This window comes from Pogona vitticeps, chromosome 6 (genome assembly GCF_051106095.1).
Source record: "Pogona vitticeps strain Pit_001003342236 chromosome 6, PviZW2.1, whole genome shotgun sequence".
NCBI classification, from domain to species: Eukaryota; Metazoa; Chordata; class Lepidosauria; order Squamata; family Agamidae; genus Pogona; species Pogona vitticeps.
The window spans coordinates 86,021,106-86,044,713 of record NC_135788.1 but is presented as its reverse complement, the minus strand read 5'-3'; the positions used below and the strand labels follow the sequence as shown (position 1 = coordinate 86,044,713).

The 23,608-nt window shown below is 43.4% G+C and overlaps 1 protein-coding gene across 10 annotated transcripts; it reads right to left on the bottom strand.

Annotated features, from left to right (window-relative positions):
• Window positions 1-782: 782 nt before the first annotated feature.
• Window positions 783-16,665, bottom strand: TMEM106A (transmembrane protein 106A). 10 transcript variants are annotated; one of them, XM_073004095.2, is made up of 10 exons: window positions 16,528-16,663; window positions 16,248-16,317; window positions 10,961-11,040; window positions 8,976-9,213; window positions 8,416-8,479; window positions 8,088-8,247; window positions 4,513-4,653; window positions 4,368-4,411; window positions 2,875-2,928; window positions 1,133-2,063 (listed from the first exon to the last, which is right to left on the bottom strand). In XM_073004095.2, the coding sequence occupies exons 4-10, from the start codon at window positions 9,199-9,201 to the stop codon at window positions 1,958-1,960; spliced, it is 795 nt and encodes a 264-aa protein (XP_072860196.2). In that variant the 5' UTR covers window positions 9,202-9,213; window positions 10,961-11,040; window positions 16,248-16,317; window positions 16,528-16,663; the 3' UTR covers window positions 1,133-1,957. The 10 variants fall into 10 exon arrangements, with proteins under 10 accessions (XP_078233899.1, XP_072860196.2, XP_078233898.1 ...); XM_078377773.1 differs by lacking the exons at window positions 16,248-16,317; window positions 16,528-16,663 and adding an exon at window positions 12,264-12,341 and having other exon boundaries at window positions 783-2,063; window positions 8,976-9,217; XM_078377772.1 differs by lacking the exon at window positions 16,248-16,317 and having other exon boundaries at window positions 8,976-9,217; window positions 16,528-16,665.
• Window positions 16,666-23,608: the final 6,943 nt, after the last annotated feature.

The following is a 23,608-nucleotide window of genomic DNA, read 5'->3' as shown; positions in this document are numbered from 1 at the left end:
ATCTAATCCAAAAGGAACAGACAGCTTTGAATATCACCAGTAAAATACATGTACCCCATGCCCTTCTTGGGATGAGCTGGCAGAATGTTTAAAGAAAGGACTGGACATGCATCTGCTGTAGATGCTTTTGTTCAAGGATGTATGTCCAACTTAGAATTTTAAGGCTACTTCAAATTTAGCACTACAGAGGGATTACTTTTAGGTATAATTAAATTGAAAACAGTGGTTTCCATATGGCTCTTGATACACTGCTATATTATCCAGCAGGTCTCTCTCGTGTAGAGAGAACTGTAGCACTACAGGATAAAAATTACTGGATTTTTTTCCTATGTGTATTCATAATTAAGTCGTATCAAAGATCTCTACAGCATTAAATGTGTCTCTTGTTTGCAGGGTGTCCCTATTTTATTGCTCCTGGTTGATTGAGGTTGGGAAATTAGAGAATTCTCTTAGTTCTCTCAGTGTCAGTTGCTGTTCCTAGATTGGGGAAAGGGAATAGGTTTGATTACCCATCTTCTATATATCTTTTCCATTTTAATGGGAAAGTAGTATCATTTTAAAAATAGCTATTAACCTCCCTCTTTTATAAAAGAAAAACAAGATGAAATTAGTAATTAACCACCTCCTACTGCAGGAAGATGAATTTGAGGTAATTCATGATTACTCTAATGTTCATCAAAAGCAAGCAATAAAAACATTCACTGCCTACAAAACAGGAAACTCTCCATTAGAAGCACAAGATCCTTGAAAAATCCTTGAGAGGTTTTTGCCATTCTCCCATGGACAGTGCTCCCATTTCCCTTTATTGCAATAAATAAAATTAGCCACAAACTGGAACAGAGACGACAATGAAGAGCAGAAAAACTACTCAGGAAACTGGAAACTATAGCAATTTGAAAACATTACTGATTCTCCATAAAAGACTGAGCAAACAACAAATGATGATTCCAGAAAGAAGGGTTTGCTTGGATATAAACTAAGAACCTGAAGTGCCTGGTGACCAACGGGTCTTTTTTGTCTTTTAGGCTGTCTTATCAGGCTGTGTTACACACATCCTCCCGACTCTACTTTAAAATCCAATGTCTCCTCTTTCACAGTGCACAAGCTAATACAAACACACGTCCCGGACTAGTAACAATGCATAACAATATTTATTCTGGAGGATTGCCCATGCTGTCCTAAAGGAGTGGACAACACGACTTATATTCTTCTCCTCATGACTCCATCCAAAAGAGTTTAGATTTTTAAAAGCAGTCTTTCAATGTGCAGGTATCTGTGACATCTCAAATATTTTTCAGTGTTGTGTGCTCTCCCATGAAGCCACAGGTTGCAAAAAGCTGATCTAATGACCAGTCAGGAAGTGGATAGGTGGAGGACCCACCAGCACCCTCTCTGGTGGGTGGAGTAGAATACAAACAGAGCTTACTGTGAAGTAGTGCCTGCTTGCTCAAGTCATCACGGTGCAAAGTCCAAGGTTTCTTTCCTGCTGTTTCACGTGAGTGCATGTGTGTGTGTGTGTAGAAATAATGTTCACCAAGGGAAAAAGCTTCACGGAGTCCATTCCCAGACCTTCAAAGAAATCCACACTAACAAGGGTCATTGCCCTACGGATCCAGCAATTAGTGTCCTCAGCCCTAGGTCTATGCAAGCTCCATCACAGAATCTGCAGTTCCCGTGTGGTTTCCTTGTATCATCTCTCATGGTAGGATAAATTTATGCTGCTCCCTTGACACACAAATGGTCAGCAAAAGGAAATACCCGGCCTCAGCCTTTCTTTTGTGGCAGAACTGATAACACTGGATCAAAGCTGCCAATTCTCTCACTCCTGCTGCTTTCCTGACACAGTTCACAAGAGGAAAGGGAAAAAATGCTGTAGCCATTTCACTGACAAGAAACGAAGAGAATGAAGGACACCAACAACAGCTGGTTCATGGTGCCACCCTGGAGAATGGTAGAATCAAGACATGCCGGGGATTATAGCATTGCCTCTGCAGTCCACATACTGGTAGTTTTCAAAGGACAGCTGCTCTGAGTGAGAGAGATAGGAGCACGTCAGGGTACCCCTGGCAGGAGAAAAGGAAAACAAATCAGGAAAAAAGGCATGCAACTATGACCCGCTTAACTGTACCCTTCATTTCTTTCCCAGATTAGGTTACCATCTAGATGCACCTTACCCAATACATACAAAGCTCTGTTTCTCCTCCCAACCTCCAAAGCTTAACTGGAAAACTAGAATTCAGCTGGAGGACTTATTTTTATTAATTGAAATTGAGGAGTAAATCACAATTAGAATAGGCCTATTGAATCATTAGGAATTGGTGAGCTAACATCTATGTGAGTTCCCTTGATTCAAGGGACCTACTCTAGTTGCATTTAACTGCCAACTTAAGACTTCAGAAAAGTTACTTTGATGGGGGTGGGATACAACTCACAGAACCCCCCAAACAAAATTTCCACCTTGTCTTTAGCTTGCTAGCAACTATAGTCTAAAAAGTAACTTCTGCCAGTTCTGTCTAGGATTATCTTGCAGGGAGCCAGTACCTGTTTAGAAAGCAGTACTACTTCTGGGTTTCTGATCACACTTGAATTAGAGAGATGAGCAGAAGGGGACAGCCTTAAAGAATTTGAGGTTCATGGCTGGGAAAACCAGTGCAAAGACTTTTAGAGAGAAGATGGTTTTTATACGCAAGAAGCAAATTAGTTTGTGGTACAATTAAAAGTCAAGGAAGGGTTGCCAAAACTACAAGTGATCCTCATAGGCAAATGAATCTCTGCTTTGCAGCAGACAGAGGGGGCAGGAAGGAACAGGAGTGGAGAAGTTGGCTTGAGGGAGGTAGAGCATAAACAGCTTCTTGCCAGCAGAAGTACACTTACTGTATGTGCAGGAGAACATTGTGGACTTTTATTCTGGACCATGTGCAAATTTTGCTGAAAGAAAAACACAAAGAAAGCAGATGGGGAGGAAGCCTGCATATGCCAACTCACAGTTTGGTAGGTTGCAACCCATTCTCCCCACCCCTAAATAATCTGAACTACGTTGAGATGGGTTTCCTTCTCCTCTGTGAATGGAGCACAAAATAAATGCCCCATATTAGAAATCACAAGCAGAGAGAGTTCACAGCTCACAGGTAGAACACGTGTGTTACAGAGCTTGCTTTTCTAGACTACAGCCCCCACTCAGTTCCCAGTCAGCATTCTCAGTGTGTTGGGAATATCAGGAAAATTTTACAGGTTCTGAGGTTTGCAAAATGGAAATCCAAATGTTCTTTCTGCAGCATCTCAGTTTAAAAAGAGGCTAACAAAGTAGGACTAGAGGAACTTCTTTAAAATAGTGGACAGCTGCTGCCAATCCGCACTGAGACAGATGGACTCAGTATATGGCAACTTCATATCTGAATTATTATTGTAGGTGAATCCATTTGAAACCTTTTCCTATCACAACTGAGGTCACAGTTGAGAAATGTTACTTTTGGGGAAAATTACAACTCCCAGAATAGCTTAGCCAATATGGCCACTGGCTCTGTTGATAGAGGATTCTGGGAACTGTAGTCCAAAAGGAAATATTTCCAAGCTCTAGCTAAAGATGACTGATGTTCTGTTGACTTTGTTGTAAGCATAGGGGAAAAAACACATGAGTATATCAGGCCTGGTGCTGAAACCATCTGGCACAGGGGTTATCACTGGACTGCCCTGACTAGCTTATCAGAAGAATCAGTGAGGTGGTAAGCAAAATTTTCCAGCTAAAAACGATTAAATCAAAATCCAGCTGAGCCATATGCACCCATGTGGCAACTTGTACCAAATTTGATGAACTATCCTTTAAGAAGTTATGGCTCCCTTTCAGTTTTTTTTCCCAATCCAAAGCTATCAAGACAGCTTGCTGCTCAGGGTAAACACACCATAGTTTTCCTTATAAGTGTAAACACAAACAAACGGCCCCCATGGGAAATCAAAGCCGACAGTTTTCCGTTTAAATGAAGCAGTTTAAAACTACTTTGATCACAGACACTGAAAGGCCTTGAAGTCAGTTCTATATTGAAGCCATTTTTGACTGTGCTGCATTATTTTAACAATGATGCTCCCTGTTACAACATTTGATCAAGAAAATTATGATCTTTATATCTACGGTTGAGGCTTCTGTTTATTAAAGTATAGATTGCTGCACTTTTAAAAGGAGGAACTACTTCCTTCCTTGAAGGCCTGTTTTCAGAAAGAGGGTTTGTAACACATACATTAACCTTCCAGTTGGTTAAAAGCTACACATGGCAATTTTAAAAAGGAAAGCAAGCAAGCGTCAGTTAGTAGAATTGCTTTAAAAAGAATTAGCATCTCCCAGAGGAGGAAACAGCTCACTCAGACATACTTACTAAGTGTTATTGTCCATGATTCTGCTGGAAATGCTGTAAAGTATCTACAGATAAAAGAGACAGAGGGGGGAAAAGTCAATGTGTAGCTTGTGCATCTGCAGCTCCTGTGATATGGACATGGTTGTGTACTCTCACAGGACCTCACCTGAGAACCTTGCAGGGGTCTGATGTCCAGCTGGGTCATCACAGTGTTTTTCCCAATCACCAGTGTCTTGTGCAAGACTTCAACAGCAAGCTGAGCCACATGTACTGTGTAAAAGTTGTTGTTTGTCACATTCAGCATATTCTGGAGTGAAAGACAAGTCTTATGATGAGAATAATTTATATGATAAAATGGTCAATAGATAACATGATGTGTGTGTGGGTCTAGTCCTTCAACTATGTACAGTGGTGCCTCACTTGTTGACGTTAATCCGTTCCAGCGAAATTGCTGTAGAACGAAATCGTCGTCAAGCGAAAGTAAAAAGCCCATTGAAAACCACTCAATGCATTCCAATGGGCAAAATACCTCAGCGTCCAGCAAAGATCCTCCATAAGGCGGCCATTTTCTGGTGCCTGTAATGCGAGGAATCCGTCCTAAGCACAGAGAGGAGCCATTTTGAACAGTGTGCTGCCATTTTGAAACCCGAAGATCAGCTGTTTTCTGATTGTCGTAAAGCAAAAAATCGGTTCCCGAAGCAGGGAACCGATCATCGTGAAACGAAAAAACCCCATTCAATCATTGTTTTGCGATCGCAAAAAATACATCGTGAAGCATTTTCATCATTAAATGGGGTAATCATTAAGCAGGGCACCACTGTATTCCCTTGCAATGTCTGCTGTTGTTACTCAGAGTTCAAGGTGGGCACAAAGCCCTGAAATGTTACTGTTCCTGCCCAAGGGAACCTACAAACTATATATTAGATAGAGGATTAAATTTATTGAAGGAGGAAATGCAGCAGGAAGGCCAGTGGTGAGGGAATCACAGTGATCTGCAGGGGAAGTCCCTCAGGCATGGGTGAGGGGTTTACGATGGTTGCAGCAATTATCTTGGATATGTTGAGAAAAAAATGCTCAACAACAGGCAACCTCCCCACCTAATACAACCCCTCCAACCCCTGGACCCCAACAAGAACCAGCTCTACTGGAGTGGGCGGCAGAGTACAGAAAGTGGAACTGACACAGTCTCTCGACATTTAGGTGACATATATAGCAATGGAAAACCCCTTGAACACTCCCATGTGACACTAGCTTGTGCAGCTTTAGCAACCAAAGAAAGCATGGGGTGGCAGAGCTTGGGAAAAGTCATTTTGGGAACTGCATGTCCCAAAATGCCACAGGCAGGGTAGTCCTGAAAAGCGGATTTTCAAAGCTTGATGGGTTGTGGGAGTTGCTCAGGGAATTCTCAGATGTTCTTTTTGCGACAGTGGGGTGATGAAACTGACAAGACTAGATAAGGAAGGCCCTGATCTAAACCATGTCCTTCCTTCTAGGTAAACAAAGCCTGATTGTGTTTGCCTGTCATACTCCTCTCTGTTTATGGCACATTATTGCACTTATTTGTGTGTGGCCTGCTGCTGAAGGGTATATTTTGCTGGCAATGTGCTGCGGCAATGTTACGCAAGTTAATGTATAACACTGCTGCTCGTGTTTATATGTGACATGCTCCAGAGCTGCTATTCTCATGCTGCTTGGCTTGCAGTCTCTATGCAATTTTGTCTGTTAGGCCCACTCTGCACTGCTTCTGGTTTTTGTAGAATATCCAGTTGATCTGCAATCTGTTTAATCACAGAGGGGACTCCAGAGGAGGAGTGATATGGCATTATTTCATATTAAAAAGAGCCAGATATTGTTTGCCAATTTTTTAAAACTTTTGGATAAACTGCAAAGACAATAATAAAAACAGGAATAATGTGCTTAGAATAAAATTGGCTAACCATGTAGAACTGATGCAAACATTGCTGAAAAAGTGAAAAAAGCCTTTGCAAGTCTTGAAGTGTGTGTAAAAATACTGGATAGCAATTTTTAATTTCTCCCAGTCACCAAAAGAGGGTGCATTAATTCAGTAAGTTTTCTTTTTTTCAAAAAATGAGGAATTTCTTAAATTTGAAACCCTTCCCATTTAAAAGAATGTGAAAGTTTATGTGTGTGGGCATGTCTGTCTGTGAAAATGCAGCCTAACTTACACAACTTTAACTTATGTTACATACAAACAAATACTGTACATCATATAGTCCAGTTTGTTGTGCTTCCTTGTAACTTTGTGTCCATGTGTCCATCTTAAATCTGGGTAGGCAAATGCAGGGGGCTGGGAGAAGTCAAATTTCTGCCCCCAGCCTTTGTGTTGGACCCACCAAGTACAGAAATTGTCATTTTGTGCCACTATTAAAAAAAAACTGGCTCAAGGTTGACTCAACCTTCCCTTCTTCCAAGGATGGTAAATTGGGCAACCTGCACGCTTTGTGGTGGTGGCGGCGGCAATGTATAGACTGCACGATTAAATTGTAAACTGCCCAGAGTGTGCTTTGAGCACTATGGGGCAGTTATATAAGCAGCACACTTCGCTTTTTGCTTTGCTTTAGGGACTTACTTCTCAAGGCCCCAGGTGGGAGGTGTTAGTCCTAATGGCCTCCAGAAACAGAAATAAGACTTTTTAAAGCAATTTTTAGAAAACTATTTAAATGGGGTGGTTGGGCTCTTTTTGGACTGCGTTAATACTCTGAAGACTGGAGATCAGCTGATGGCAAAAGCAGCATTCTTTAAAAAAATAAAGAGAAGCAATATAGCCTAATGGAAGCATTTTGAGCCATGCATTATGGATATACACACATTCATAGAGCAGCTCGGCTTTGACTTCTCACAGCATTCCACTTTAAATCAATAGGGAGTGGGAAAAAACTGCCACAAGACTGGCTGGGAACAAGGGTTGGACAAAAAGCAGTCCTAATTATTCCTAATGTTGATTATCCTTCAGCCACCTATTCTTCTCCCCCAAGACAAATCTTATCTCAGGTCCAAAGCTCAGTTCTATAACCTGATCTGAATACCAGCTTCAGAACATGTGTTGTGACAAAAGCAGGGGGAATTTGATTTAAATCAAATTGATTTAAAGCATGATTCAACTTTTTAAAAAAAATTGGGTTTTTTTTACAATTTAAATTAATTAAAGAAAAATCATTGATTTTTATCCACCCTGGAGGATGCCTCCGAGCACATGCACAGATTTCTGCTTCAAACAGCTACACAGCTAGGCTGCAGAAATAGGAATCAGAAGGATGCCCAGATAAGCAAGAAAGGGCATGTCTTCCGCACCTCTTTATGCCAAGAATATATTTTTTTTTCAGTTTCTAAAAACACCAACATTAAACACCTACGTAATGTTAGAAATGTACAGCATCTTTTTGTTTCTTAATGCAGTAGTCTAGTCTTTATTCCTCTTTCATCTTATTATAACTTATGTGGGGAGACACATTAGACTGATACCTATTTTTATCTGTGTGACGACCTCTGTACTGTAATTTCCTACTTTCAACTTCATTTTTCTTTTCCTTTTTCCTTTGAATGGCTTGACTTTGTACTGTCTGAATTTCATATTGTGCAATACACATTTGTACTTGTTTTGCAATAACCGTATTTTTTAAAAAAAGTAAGAAAAAGACATTTGTGGCATTAATGTGATCCAACCTTTCTTCATCTCTTCCTGTTCCAACCCCTTCCCTGCACCCCTGCTGGGACACTCACAGTCATATTGAGGGTGATGCTGTAAGTAGAATTATCGAAGGAGATGGAGGAAGTATTGAGTCCAGAGGGAAGCACAGTGATGGAACGTGGGAAGAGAAAGTACATCATGAGACATGTCATCAGGAGGCAAATGGCCACTGTGAGAGTGACATACAGCTTCCTGCAAAAACAGAAGGCAAGCAGATCAATGGCAGCAGGACCCAGCTTCCCCATCCTCACCCACAAGGTGCCAGTGACCAGCAGCTCCCCAATAATTGGGCGTAATATTAGGAACAAGGGAGTAGGAAGAAGAGAAGGGAATACCATTAAGAGTAAAACCCCAACTTACGTCCGCCTGGGCTTCAGCCGTTGGTCTCCATATGGAATAAGGGCCACCAGCTGCTGTTCTTGTTCTGGAGCAGGGAGGGAGGGAAGGGAGAAGAATTCAAAAAGAGGGGCCTGAAAACCACATACCTCCCTTCCCACAGAAACAGACAGTTCAATGCTGGGGAAGATGGAACATCAATTTAATAACAGCTTATCCACATGGAAAATCTTGTGTCTTTTTCCAGGCAGAGCTTTCAAAATGTGCATTTTTAGGAGTACAGAACCCTGATTCCCCAATCTGCTGGGACAGTGGGGATTCTGTGAGTTGTAGTACAAACAGACAACTTTTCTAAGCTCTGCTTCTGACCACTCCTACCTGAAAGATGGTACAACAGAAAGTAGCAAGCACTTCTTTAGGAAAACAACAGCTCTATACAGCTCTGATGCCTTGAAGTTCTCCCTGTGAGCTTCTCAAGCAGCAAGTTCTGTTTCATCCCAGTGGGAAATTCCCTTGGCCAGATCCAGCTCAGTTTTTTTAGGCTGCTCCAGAGAAGACAAAACAAGCCTGAGGGTGACACCTACCTCGTGGGATCCTTCCGGTGCCCTGGCAAGTAGGACAAGTGACATAGTCTCGGCTGGCTATACCAGCAAAAGGTACACAGGACACATCAGCAGAATCCCCCTCATTGATGCTGGCATAGCTGGATGCTTTATCCTCTGCACTTGAGCTTTTCTGTAGAATCGAGTTGCTTTCTTCTGCTTCTTTCCCAGAGCATAAGTTCTTCAACCACGAGAGGATTTTGTCCATTGCTCAGAAAGGCTGTCTCCATGAGGCAAGAAGCAAAGAAACAATAATCAACTAGAATCAGAAGGCAATATTGATCCCTCCCAAATAGCACTTGTTTTATTAAATTTCAGGCTCAGGCAGAGCTTCCAAAACTGACTTCTTTGGATTACAACTCTCAGAATCCCCTAGCTAGTCATTTTCCAAACAGCCTTCTGTTGGTTGAAACAAAAACAATACGCTGATGCTATAGGACATATGAGATGCACTACTGGTACCCTAGAATTAGATTTCCCAGCAATACTCCTTCACCATTGTGCCTCTCAGCTCCCAGAATTCTTTACATAAAGACTGCTACTTTGGTGACTATTCACTTCTTCCCTCTAGAAACAGAGGAGGCTCCTTTCTACCAACTTGAGACCAGAGGTGCCTAGTGTTCAATGCCACCTGCTATACTGATGGGAAGAAGACCTCCAAGATTTCAGACAAAAGTCTTTCCCTAAGGTCTTGTCTGGGCCAGAGCCTGAGTTCAGCAAGTTGGTGCGACATCAAGTCAGAATCAGCTTATAGCGACCCGAATAGGGCTTTCATTGCCAGTGAGATATTTCAGGAGTGGTTTTACCACTTCCACTCTGTCCCCAACCCAGTAAGTTTCCATGGCCAGGAAGGGAACTGAACTCAGATATGAGTCCTAGTCTACCACTCTTTCCACTACATCACATAGAAATCTACTGTTTTATACGCATTTCTTTTAAGAGGAGGGGAAACTACCTACAAATTATTGATGCAGGGTAAGAAAATACTGAAGTACCTTTAAGATTAAACTAACAAAGTAAAAAGATGCAATACTGTATATTTACCAGGACCTCTTTACCAGACCTTTTATGACTTCAGGTATTAAGTCAAATTTCATTCTAGTCCTAACTGGATCTGATCCAAAAGATATTCACAGAACAACAAGGGTTAGTAAGTAGGGCTAAAGGCATCTCAAAGGTTAAGACCAGAGAAGCTGACTTTGGAAATGGCTAGAAACTGGGTCTTGGGTTTCCCTTGGTAATCACAACCAGCACTACGTATCTGGGATTAGAAATTCCCCCTTCAGTCCCGGTACTTAAAAACAGACACACATGAAGAGCAACAAATAACTTTCTTTTCCAAGATGCAACTTTTGTTTAAACACAGGAGGAACTTTCTCCATTCCATTATGGGTCTAATGGGTCCTGCTGCTTTGCTACGCAATGCTTCCCCTTTCGCTTTCTACTGCCTCACTGTTTTCCCTGACTAGTCTTGGCCAATGACTCACTGACAGAGCGGAAGGCAGTTAATGATGGGCAAAGGAAGGGGTGCCTATGACGGCAGGAGGCAGAAGTACATATGCAGAGACAGGCACAGAGGCAGAGAAAGACAGACACAACCAATGAAATATTTACATCATACACACTGGCAGAAAGGAGGCAGACAGGAGAGGGATGGGGGACTTTGAACCCATGACTGGGCCATTTACCTTAAGGAAACAGTTACCACTCCCTTCAACCCCAACCACTTAACAAGCTTTTTAAAAGGCACAGATTCTTTTTTTAAAAAAACTTTGACCAGAAGAACTGCAAGCACACTCAATTAAGCAACTTTTAAGGAGATAAAGACTGCCTTTCTCTTAGTACCCTCCATCACAGCACTGCTTTGGAAATGAAAAATGTTACTCAAAAAGAAATCCTACTTTGCTCGGTGGGGCTTGATTTCCACAAGCAGTTAAAGCATCACTAGAAATGTAGCTCACACCTACCTGATAGGATGGGAGCCGAAAAAGCAGTATTCTGGAGTAGAGCTGCTGCTAACCTCTCAACCAGTCTTCTGTAACTGTGTCTTTAACAAACACACAAACAAGTTTATTTATTTATAATGTTTTTACACCACCTTTCGCAAGGTCTCGAGGTAGCCAACATCATTAAAAGACAATATTTAAAGGCCACAAGGAGTAAGTAAACAAATATTAAAAAGAATCAAATAAATACAATAAAAATGGTAAGCAAAATCAATGCCAGAAACAGATTCAAAGCAATTTCATTTGACACCCTCCCCCCAGATAGTCAATATCTAAGAGAGAATCATTAGCAGGTGAGGATCACACTCATTTCTGTTGCAATTAATTGCCAGTTTTATTGGCCTATGTCAGTTAGCAACTCTGCCTGGGACAAAATATACCAAAAGAAGGGACAGCAAAATAATTAAAATAAAATACGGACAGAAAAACAAGAGTTCAAGAACAGTATAAACTTCGCCAAGAGGTTTTGGTTTTACAAGTTATTTCTAAGATACTCTATGCTTGGGGTTATAGGAAGTAAGCACCCCCTTTCCTGTTTGCTTACTAATTTTGGCAATTTAACAATCTGCTACAAAATTAGTCGTTTTTCTGAAAGCTACCATACCTCTGCCTGTTTCTGCCTCCTCCTAAGGAAACACTCGGTAAAAGCCCCCTTTAAGACTTCTTTTTGAAGCTGAGCAACAGCATGCCCTTGTTCACCCCAGGCATCTTGAATTCAGTAGAAAGGGAAAAGTACAGTAAAGGTAAAGAAAGAAAAAAAGAAAGAAAGAGGCGAGGCGCGGGGACCCGAAAGCAGGTACTAGGAAGTTCGAAATGGAAAACAAGAGAGAGTTAAAAAGAGGACTTCAAGAGGCTGAGGCAAAATGGAGGCAGGGCAGGATCCTGTTCCGAGAGGGCAGCTTAGAAGGCAGAGCGGGCGGGGAGGGAGCGATTTTGGGCTTCTCTTAAGGGCACCGCGAGAGGGATTAAAAGGAGCACCTGCCGGCTGCCTCGGCCTCCAAGGGAATCGGCTCGCCCATGTCTAAATTTTACCAGAGACGCGGAACCGAAAATGAAAACTGACCGTGCCACCCCGCCTTTAGCCAGTGGGTCCACCCCCACCCCCACCCCAGTCTTTCCCTTCCGCGAAGCCCAACAAGAATAAAAAAAAAACCCTCCGGGGCAGATGAGCTTTCGTGGTTAAGGAGCCGCCGCCTCGTGGGTCTGAAGAGGAAGTGGCTGGTAATCCACGAACATACACAAAAGAATACATCTCTTAATCTACCGTCGCCACAATAACTGTGTTGCGATTATCACATGCTAATTCTCTGGAAGTTGCTCTCCGTGCTGTCTCCATCTCGTTTCCTTAGAAAGGCACACCCAAGCAATGCAACAACGAGGGCTTCCTTCTAAGCTGCCCTCTTCACGCTTAATTTTTCAAAACAGAAACAATACACCCCCACCAAGGTGCCGGGTCTCAAGACGGTGCCGAAGCCACGAGCAACGTGGGATATATAGCACGATCCCTGCACATCGGGATTAAATTACACGGGAGTTCGCTTTGATTTACCGTGTAGTAAAGAAATGCCTATGTTCTCAGACATCCTAATGCACCTTTATCTGGGAGAAAGCATTACTGAATGCAGGCGGAATTGCTTTTGAGTAAATATATGCACAGGATCGGGCTCCAGTGAGAGTCCAATCCTTCACTCGTCAGTAAACCCTATTAAGAGTTTTGACGCTTACTTTCCCCTAAAGGTGTGTGTGTTTAGTCGTTTAGTCGTGTCCGACTCTTCGTGACCCCATGGACCAGAGCACGCCAGGCCCTCCTGTCATCTACTGCCTCCCGGAGTTGTGTCAGGTTCATGTTGGTTGCTTCGCAGACACTGTCCAGCCATCTCATCCTCGGTCGTCCCCTTCTCCTCTTGCCATCACACCTTCCTAACATCAAGGTTTTTTCCAAGGACTCTTTTCTTCTCATGAGATGGCCAAAGTACTGGAGCCTCAGCTTCAGGATCTGTCCTTCAAGTGAGCATTCAGGGTTGATTTCCTTTAGAACTGATAGGTTTGTTCTCCTTGCAGTCCAGGGGATTCTCAAGAGCCTCCTCCAGCACCACAATTCAAAGGCATCAATTCTTCGGCGGTCTGCTTTCTTTATGGTCCAGCTCTCACTTCCATACATCACGACAGGAAAAACCATAGCTTTGACTATACGGACTTTTGTTGGCAAGGTGATGTCTCTGCTTTTCAAGATGCTGTCAAGATTTGTCATCGCTTTCCTCCCAAGAAGAAGGCGCCTTTTAATTTCAGGGCTGCTGTCTCCATCTGCAGTGATCATGGAGCCCAGGAAGATAAAATTTGACACTGCCTCCATATCTTCCCCTTCTATTTCCCAGGAGGTGATGGGACCAGTGGACATGATCTTAGTTTTTTTGATGTTGAGTTTCAGACCGTTTTTTGCACTCTCCTCTTTCACTCTCATTACAAGGTTCTTTAATTCCTCCTCACTTTCTGCCATCAGAGTGGTATCATCTGCATATCGGAGGTTGTTGATATTTCTTCCGGCAATCTTAATTCCAGCTTGGGTTTCTTCCAGTCCAGCCTTCCGCATGATGTATTCTGCATATAAGTTAAATAAGCTGGGGGACAATATACAGCCTTGCCGTACTCCTTTCCCAATTTTGAACCACTCAGTTGTTCCATGACCAGTTCTAACTGTTGCTTCCTGTCCCACATATAGGTTTCTCAGGAGACAGATAAAGTGGTCAGGCACTCCCATTTCTTTAAGAACTTGCCATAGTTTGCTGTGGTCCACACAGTCAAAGGCTTTCGCATAGTCAATGAAGCAGAAGTAGATATTTTTCTGGAACTCTCTGGCTTTCTCCATAATCCAGCGCAGGTTAGCAATTTGGTCTCTAGTTCCTCTGCCTCTTCGGAATCCAGCTTGTACTTCTGGGAGTTCTCGGTCCACATACTGCTGAAGCCTACCTTGGAGGATTTTGAGCATAACCTTGCTAGCGTGCGAAATGAGTGCAATTGTACGGTAGTTGGAGCATTCTTTGGCACTGCCTTTCTTTGGGATTGGGATGTAGACTGATCTTTTCCAATCCTCTGGCCACTGTTGAGTTTTCCAAACTTGCTGGCATATTGAATGTAGCACCTTAACAGCATCATCTTTCAAGATTTTAAATAGTTCAACTGGAATGCCATCACCTCCACTGGCCTTGTTGTTAGCCAGGCTTTCTAAGGCCCACTTGACTTCGCTCTCCAGGATGTCTGGCTCAAGGTCAGCAACTACATTGTCTGGGTTGTCCGGGATATCCAAATCTTTCTGATATAATTCCTCTGTGTATTCTTGCCACCTCTTCTTGACGTCTTCTGCTTCTGTAAGGTCCCTCCCATTTTTGTCTTTTATCATGTTCATCTTTGCGCAAAATGTTCCTCTAATATGTCCAATTTTCCTGAACAGATCTCTGGTCTTTCCTTTTCTGTTATCTTCCTCTATTTCTTTGCATTGTTCATTTAAGAAGGCCCTCTTGTCTCTCCTTGCTATTCTTTGGAAGTCTGCATTCAAGTTTCTGTAACTTTCCCTATCTCCCTTGCATTTTGCTTCCCTTCTCCTCTCTGCTATTTGTAAGGCCTCGTTGGACAGCCACTTTGCTTTCTTGCATTTCCTTTTCTTTGGGATGGTTTTCGTTGCTGCCTCCTGGACAATGTTACGAGCCTCTATCCAAAGTTCTTCAGGCACTCTGTCCACCAAATCTAGTTCCTTAAATCTGTTCTTTACTTCCACTGTGTATTCATAAGGGATTTGGTTTAGATTATACCTGAGTGGCCCAGTGGTTTTTCCTAATCTCTTCAGTCTAAGCTTGAATTTTGCTATGAGAAGCTGATGATCAGAACCGCAGTCAGCTCCAGGTCTTGTTTTTGCTGACTGTATAGAGCTTCTCCATCTTTGGCTGCAGAGAATATAATCAATCTGATTTCGATATTGCCCATCTGGTGATTTCCATGTATAGAGTCGCCTCTTGTGTTGTTGGAAAAGAGTGTTTGTGATGACCAGCTTATTCTCTTGACAAAACTCTATTAGCCTTTGTCCTGCTTCGTTCTGAACTCCAAGGCCAAACTTCCCTGTTGTTCCTTTTATCTCTTGGCTCCCTACTTTAGCATTCCAGTCCCCTAGAATGAGAAGAACATCTTTCTTTGGTGTCAGTTCTAGAAGGTGTTGTAAATCTTCATAGAATTGTTCAATTTCAGTCTCCTCAGCAATGCTGGTTGGTGCATACACTTGGATTATTGTGATGTTGAGTGGTCTGCCTTGGATTCGTATTGACATCATTCTATCATTTTTGAGATTGTATCCCATTACAGCTTTTCCCACTCTTTTGTTGACTATGAGGGCTACTCCATTCCTTCTACGGGATTCTTGCCCACAATAGTAGATATGATAATCATCTGAGCTGAATTCGCCCATTCCTGTCCATTTTAGTTCACTGATGCCCAGGATGTCGATGTTTATTCTTGCCATCTCCTGTTTGACCACCTCCAGCTTCCCAATGTTCATAGATCTTACATTCCAGGTTCCTATGCAGTATTTTTCTTTGCAGCATTGGATTTTCCTTTCACTTCCAGGCACGTCCACAGCTGAGCGTCCTTTCGGCTTTGGCCCAACCACTTCATTAGCTCTGGAGCTACTTGTACTTGTCCTCCGCTCTTCCTCAGTAGCATGTTGGACGCCTTCCGACCTGAGGGGCCCATCTTCCAGCGTCATATCTTTTAGCCTTTTGTTTCTGATCATGGGGCGTTCTTGGCAAAGATACTGGAGTGGCTTGCCATTTCCTACTCCAGGTGGATTGCGTTTAGTCGGAACTCTCCACTATGTCCTGTCCGTCTTGGGTGTCCCTGCACGGCATAGCCCATAGTTTCTCTGAGTTACTCAAGCCCCTTCGCCACGACAAGGCAGCAATCCATGAAGAAGCCCCTAAAGGTGGTTAGACCCGAACTGCGGCTGCGCAAACGCAGTGTTTCTCATTTCAGGGATCCACCCGCAGAAAGCCCAAGAAAATTAAAGGATTCCTCAACGTTGTCTTTCTATGACTAAAAAAAAAAAAGCTGCTTTGCATCAACTCTTGATTAAAAATAATGAGAAATTAAGAAGATCCGTATAAGAGTTTATAATTTTGACTTTTTAATTCGAACCGCCGCTCAGCCATGGAAATTCACTAGGGGAGTGGAAGTGGCAAAACCACTCCCTAAATACCTCACTTACCTTGGAAGTCTTATTGAGATCGATATAAGTCGTTTCCAACGTGAGGATACACCACTTCAGTCCTTAAAAGCTGTAGGGGCAGTGATATTGTGTCACAGATTTTTGAAAACTACGAAGTGCAATCTTGGGTAACTAATACACCCCATTCATTTCAGGAGGTCAACTCTTAGTCTAGCTAAAATCTGCATTCAACTTTTCAAATGTTTTCATTCACTTCAATTTATTTCTCCCTTTCCACTGAGATTCTTTCCCAAAATGTGTCGTTCTCGCTTGTTCTTACCTTCTCTCTTTTGCTAGCTGGTGTGAGGGCCGGGGAGGTCGGGGCCACTTTTACGCAGCATTAATTGCAGATCGTAAATCTCCCTCCCGACTCTTGGCGTTTTCCGCTTATACTCCCCAAAGCTCCGTTTTCTCCTGGAAAAGTCCAGAGCCGCGCTCAGCAGCTGGGCAAACTACTGTAGCTGCACTGGCCACTTTCTTGAACACTGCTGTGCTGTTGTCTGCCGGAGTGAAGTTGGCCAATATTTACTCCGAGGAGGAGGAAGGTCTGCCTGCTCTCTGCGCCTGTCAGGATCAGAGCAGCAGCGCCTGGGCCTACCCGCCGGGGAAGCAAAGCCAGCCTGCTCTTCAGGCAAGGGATTGTGGAGTATTATAAAAATGACTGTTTTCCGGCAGGATGAGGTGACTACGGGACTCACTAAACTTCCCAGTCTATCCGTGTCAAGTCCTGACATAACTTACCAGTGTATTCACGAAGGCTTTCACGGCCGGGATCTAATGGTTGTTGTGGGTTTTTCGGGCTCTTTGGCTGTGTTCTGAAGGTTGTTCTTCCTAACGTTTCACCAGTCTCTGTGGCCGGCATCTTCAGAGGACAGCACTCTGTGCTCTGGTCACTAGAGCACAGAGTGCTGTCCTCTGAAGATGCCGGCCACAGAGACCGGCGAAACATTAGGAAGAACAACCTTCAGAACACAGCCAAAGAGCCCGAAAAACCCACAACAACCATAACTTACCAGCTTTGGTTACAGACCCATACTTAGGGGTTCATTTCTCTTTTTCTCTTCAGGGGGAAAAATGAAACACAGTGTGCTGTTAGGGCAGACAGCTAGCTTCACCCTCATCTGACACTCTTTGGATCCGCGGAACTACAATGTCCATAATCCTCAACTAGCATTACCATCACAGAGCACTCACCAGGGACAAACTGTTCTGGCATATACAACAAAAATAAGAGTGTTATGTGGTGTCTCTGGAAGTTGAGTCATGGCAACTGGCATTAGGTTGAAGCTTTTTGCTACTCATCCAAGTAGCTTCTTAAATCTGAGAAGAGCTGGTCAGAGACCCCTGATATATCCTCCAGGTTGGTTTCACTTCCCCCTGGTCTGAATAGACTCTTAAGTGGACAAAGGATAGTGGGAGGGGTGAGTGAAAATCCCACTTCTGCAGTCTACCTATTGTCATAAGTCATTAACAGCTGTTAACAATGGTCTTTCTGGTGGGTGTGGTCCTGATCCTTCAGGGGACTGATGAAAGGGCAGCTTGATAAATAGGAGACAGATTGTATCTCGGGCCTCCACCCCTGTTGAGTGAGGGATTTTCTGTATGCACATGTATGGCCTCCCTGATCCCTCTCTCAAACCACCTATCTTCTCCCTCCAAAATAAGTACATCTTGGTCATAAAATGAGTGTCCTTTGTCCTTCAAATGAAGGCACACTGCTGATTGTGGTCCTGAGCTGTTGCCCCTCCTGTGCTGGCCCGTTCTCCTGTTTAGTGGCTATTTGGTTTCTCCAATGTAGAGCTCCAAACACTTCTCTTTGCATTGGACTGCATAGATCTACTATATTGCAGCAGTTGTGTTTTGGCGTCCAGTTTTTTGGGTGGATGAGTCTCTGCCTCAGTGTGTTTGTGGGTTTGAACTGCACAAGTATGTGGTGTTTACCAAAAATTCTTTTGAGCTTTTCAGACACCTGGCCATAAGGAATAACCAAGTTCTTCCATCGGCTCTGAGTCTCAGACTGTTCCGTTGTCCTGCTGGGTCGGGACAAACCTATTTAGAATATTTCAGTCTAATAAGAAAGCAGTCCAGTTGCCATAACTCAGTGTCTCTAGATAACTTCACCTGGATGACTGAGAATCTTCACAGATATAATGTTATATGGTGTCTTTAAGACAAATTTCTTTCAGCAGAGACTTGAGTGGGTTACAGTTCATTTCTGATAGACTGATACGATTATGTTGTCTTTGTCAAGTCACTTCCTGCATAACCCTGACTGTATAAATAATTAACTCCAGAAAATCAGATTATTAATCATCATTTATGGAGCCCACCCAGCTTACATTAGGTGCTTCTTTTTTCCTACTGCCTTTTACTTTCCTGGGACATTATTCCCTTTTCCAGTGACTCTCGTCTCCTCATGATATCTCCAAAGTACAGTAGCCTCAATTTCATTGTTGCTCTCTTTGAAAATTGCTGTTCTGCAAGGTATGTCTGTGATTTCACTTATTTTGACCACAACCACTTAAGATGCTTAACTGTGGAAAATGCACATACTATTTTTCTTCTTCAATAGTGGGAAGTGCAAGAGCAGTATTGAAAGAATACTGGCATCTCTGTATACCTCTGTATACTCACATTTCACTGCCACAACATGCAGTGATAGCTGCTGGTTTAGCAACATTACTCAGGAGTTAAATCTTATTGTGATCAATGGGATTTATTCTCAGCAAAGTGTGCCTAGGGCAGTGGTTCTTAACCTTTGTTACTCGGATGTTTTTGAACTGCAACTTCCAGAAACCCCAGCCAGCACAGTTGGTGGTGAAGGCTTCTGGGAGTTGAAGTCCAAAACTCCTGAGTAACCCAAGGTTAAAAACCAGTGGCCTAGGGTATCAGGCCTGCATGTATTTATTCCATATGCTCAGTGTATGTCTCACTGCTTGCCCAGACATACAAAAGCCAACATTACTGTACTCAAATCTGAATTTGCTTAACAGGTTATATATACAAGCAACCTAAAACTATAAAAACAGTACACATCACCTAATCCAGGGATCTGATAGCTGCCCTTAAAAAGTGTTTTGGGTGCCCTTTCTAGAAGCAGCCTTCAGAGGAGAGCTGAGCGTTACCATCCTGAAACCTCTCCATATAAATCCAGTAATACAGGGATAAAGAATCTGTGGCCCTCCATGGGGCTGTTGGATTGCAAACTCCATTAGTCTTTGGCACTTGCTGTGCTACCTGGAGATGATGAGAGTTGCAGTTCAATTCCCCCCCCCCACACACACACACAATAGGGACTTTGAGCAGAATATGATCTGTTGATTTGAATGCATGCAGGAGGTGGTACCTACTTTTCAAGGATCCAAAGTTTTCAAGGATCCAAATTACTCAGGACATTAGAGTAAATATCTCAAGGGATGTCATGAGAAAGATTAAGTAAGCTTATTTCATGTTGGTCTGGAGGGAAGAGTGCAAACCAATAGACTCCACTTACAAAGAAGAGGGTTTCAACTAAATATTAGGAAAAATTCTGATGAGAAGAGCTGTTCAGTAATGGAGTGGAGTACCTTTAAAAGTCTGTGTTAGTTTTTCAAACACAACTTAGATGGCCATCTTTCAGTTATGCTTTCACTATGCATCTTCTTTGGCAAGGGGTTGGACTAGATGGCCTTTGAGCATCTTTTCATCTGTTTTCGTAAAATAATCTCAAATTCTATGATACTGTAAAAACACATATTTGAGAATAGAAATAATTACTTCTGCCTGCTAAAAAACCTCAGTGCTGCATTTAGATTGTGTTTAGAAGGATGCAGAATATATTGCATTATCATACTCAACAATGCTTACCAATGGTTCCTTCTCAAACTGGGAGAAGGTAACATGTGGAGTACCACAAGGCCCCATCTTGGGCCCAGTGCTCTTCAACATTTTTATTAAGGACTTGGATGAGGGAATGCAGGGAATACGTCAAACTTGCATATGACACAAAATTGGGTGGAATAGCTAATACTCGGGAAGATAGAAACAAACTTCACAAAAATCTTGATAGGCTTGAGCACTGGACTGAAAACAACATAAATTGAAGAGGGATGAGTGCAAAGTTCTACACATAGGGGAGAAAAACCAAATGCATAGTTACAAGATGGGGGATACTTGGCTCAGTAACACTGCAAGTGAGAAGGATCTTGGAATTGTTGTAGATCAAAAGCTGAATATGAGCCAACAGAGTTATATGGAGGCAAAAAAGGCAAAAGCGATTCTAGGATGCATTTAAAGAAGTATAGTCTCCAAATCCTGTGAGGTACTCATCTAACTCTATTCACCACTGTTTAGGCCTCATCGAGAGCAGGGTTCCCCAACCCCTGGTCCGTGGCCTTGGCCATACCATGAAAATAGATCTTCTGCCCCTCCGCACACATTGCCCCCTGTACAGCCCCTTTGCCCATGTGTGCGAGTGCCCTGTGAGCACTCCCGCCTCTTCGCATCTGTGTGTGCATGCTGCGTGAGCAGCCCCACCCCTTTGCGCATGCATGCGAGTGCCCAAGCACTGCCACTTCGCGCGAGCATGGGAGGGTGCCACGCACCCCTGCACATTGACCCTGTCTCCCCCCAATTGGTCCACGGTGTCAAAAAAGGTTGGAGAGAGACCACTGATCTAGAGTACAGTGACCAGTTCCGGACACTGCACTTTAAGAAGGATAGCAATAAAGCAGAACAAGTTCACATGAGGGCAACAAGGATTATTGGGGGACTGGAAACCAAGTCCTATGAGGAAAGACTGAAAGAACTAGGCTTTAGCCTTGAGAAAAGAAGACTGAGGGGAGATATACTTTTTCAAATACTTGAAAGGAAGTCATACGAAGGAGGGCCAGAATCCGTTTTTGGTCATCCTGGAGTGCAGGACATGTAATAATGGGCTCAAATCATGAGAAGCCAGATTTAAGTTGAATATCAGGAAAAAACTTAACTGTTAGAGCAGTATGACAATGGGACCAATTACCTTGGGAGATAGTGAGCACTCCAACAATGGAGTAATTCAAAATATGTTTGGACAACCACCTGCCAGATCTGCTTTCATTTGGACTCCTGCATTGAGCAGGGGGTTGGGCTCAATTGCCTTATATGCTCCTTCCAACTCAATTATTCTACAATTCTATGTTTTCAAGCATGCAGAATATATTCTAACTAGAGATGGGGGTATTTGAATATCCCTGCACAGGTGGCAATAACTATCTGTGAGCCACTCTTCAACCTTGCAGCGAGTCTTGTCCTCCTGCCTCCTGCCAGGAGTGGCTAGCTGATCACAATCTGTTAAGCCACTGGAAGAATCACAGCGTCTGCAGCAGCAGCGGATCGGTGAGGGGACCGTCTGGCCCCATGGGGCTGGACCCTCATTATCGCCACCTGTGCAGGGATATTCTGTACCGCGCCATGGTACAGAAACGGCACTGGTTGCCCTGTTACATGACCTATTGAGGGAGGCTGACGGAGGAAAAACGTCTCTGCTGGTCATCCTGGATATCTCAACCGCCTTTGATACCGTTGACCATGGTATCCTCCTGAGGAGGCTCTCCGAGTTGGGAATTGGTGGCCTGGCATTTGCCTGGCTCCGTTCCTTCTTGGACCGTCCTCAGAGAGTTCAGCTTGGGGAGGGGGACTTGGCCCCGTGGACCCTCAATTGTGGAGTTCCACAGGGTTCAACCCTCTCCCCAATGCTGTTTATATGAGGCCGCTGGGAGAGGTCACCAGGGGGTGTGGAGCATCATGCCATCAGTATGCTGATGACATCCAGCTCTACATTTCCTTTTTTCCAATCACAGGGGATGCTGTTCTGTTCCTCCAGTGCTGTTTGGAATCTGTACAGCAATGGATGCAGGAAAATGGACTAAGGCTGAACCCGAACAAGACGGAGGTCCTGAAGGTGGATGCACCCTCCACCAGCAGTTTGGGAAACTCCCTCTTTTGGGGGGGTGACTCTGACTGCAGAGAGTGAGGTTCGCAGCTTGGGGGTTCATCTGGACCTGGTGCTCACCATGGAAACTCAGGTGGCGTCAGTGGTCCGTTCCGCGTATTTCCATCTTTGGCGGATTGTCCAGCTGCATCCCTATCTTGATGTTGGGGCACTCACCACTTTGGTTCACGCGCTTGTAATCTTAAGATTAGACCACTGCAGTGTGCACTACGTGGGGCTACCTTTGAGATTGATGTGGAAGCTTCAAATGGTGCAGAATGCGGCGGTCAGACTTCTCAGTGGAGTGAGGAAACATCAACATATCACTCCCACTCTGGCCGCCCTGCATTGGTTGTCCATTGCTTCCGTGTCGAAGTTCTAATGATTACATATAAAGCCCTGAACGGTTTAGGACCTCGATACTTGGCAGAGCACCTGCTTTTGAAAAGAGAACCTTGTGGAAGGAGGCATCCATGGAGATAAGGAAAGCTGTTCTATAGACTTTTGTTTTGGGGCTGTGCATTCCAGCATTCTGACTCAGGAATTCAGGGAGAATTGTGGGAATTGGAGTCCAAAAAACCCAAATGTCCCACCCCTAGCCCCGTGAGCTTCAATTCATTCTTCTGGATTTCTGGAAAAGACACAACAACTGCAGTTCTTCAGATACTTTTGGTTTGCAACTTCCATACTCCATCAATACTATATTGGGTAAGACCAATGGAGTTTGTACACCAAGGCATCTGGAGGATCATGGTTGCCCACCCTTATCTGAAGACAGTTGGCTAATTTAAGTACTGTATGATACTTTTTTCATTTATAATGCTCCCGTTTATAAGAAATCCCCCCCCCCCTTTTCTAACCCCAACATTAAGAAAACAGCTTCGAGGATTTAGCCTCTGGGCTCAGAAGTGTTGAACGTTTTGAGTCCCAGTTGAATCTGAACCTAGAGGCTCCACCTCCAACAAGGTGTGTTCCAATTGGTTTGTACAGCATCAGCTGACATCAGTTCCATAAAGCTCGTGATTGGAGGAAGCTAAGCCTCCTGACTAAAGGAAGCCTGTTTACAGAGGCAAGGTGTGTGCCATTTTGTTCGCTTCTCAGCTTACTTCTGTGTAAAAGATACCCCTCAATTTTTAGTGTAATGGTTTTACGAAAATGTAGCATCTTATACATGGAAAAATACGGCAATATTTTATCAAAAAGTGAGATTGCAGGATTAGATATTCTAGGCTGGTCAATGCAGACACTTTTTAACACTTACAGGTCAAAATCCTATTACTTATGCCTCACAGAATAAGCCTTCTGATCTGAACACTAAATGTACAATAATGCACCTGTAAAGAAATCACTCTGCTTTCACTGTTCTTTCAAAATCCATTCTCTTAAAAATGCAGGTCCCACTTCATTCCCA

What these genes read in the sequence shown, in the direction of transcription:
- TMEM106A (XM_078377772.1), bottom strand. Translation starts at nt 9,201, where the DNA reads ATGGACAAAATCCTCTCGTGGTTGAAGAACTTATGCTCTGGGAAAGAA. An exon ending in CGGCTGAAGCCCAGGCGGAC is followed by an intron (nt 8,248 to 8,415) that starts GTAAGTTGGGGT and finishes CTGTTTTTGCAG; the next exon opens with GAAGCTGTATGTCACTCTCA. An exon ending in ATCATGGACAATAACACTTA is followed by an intron (nt 2,929 to 4,367) that starts GTAAGTATGTCT and finishes TTTTTCTTTCAG; the next exon opens with CAAAATTTGCACATGGTCCA.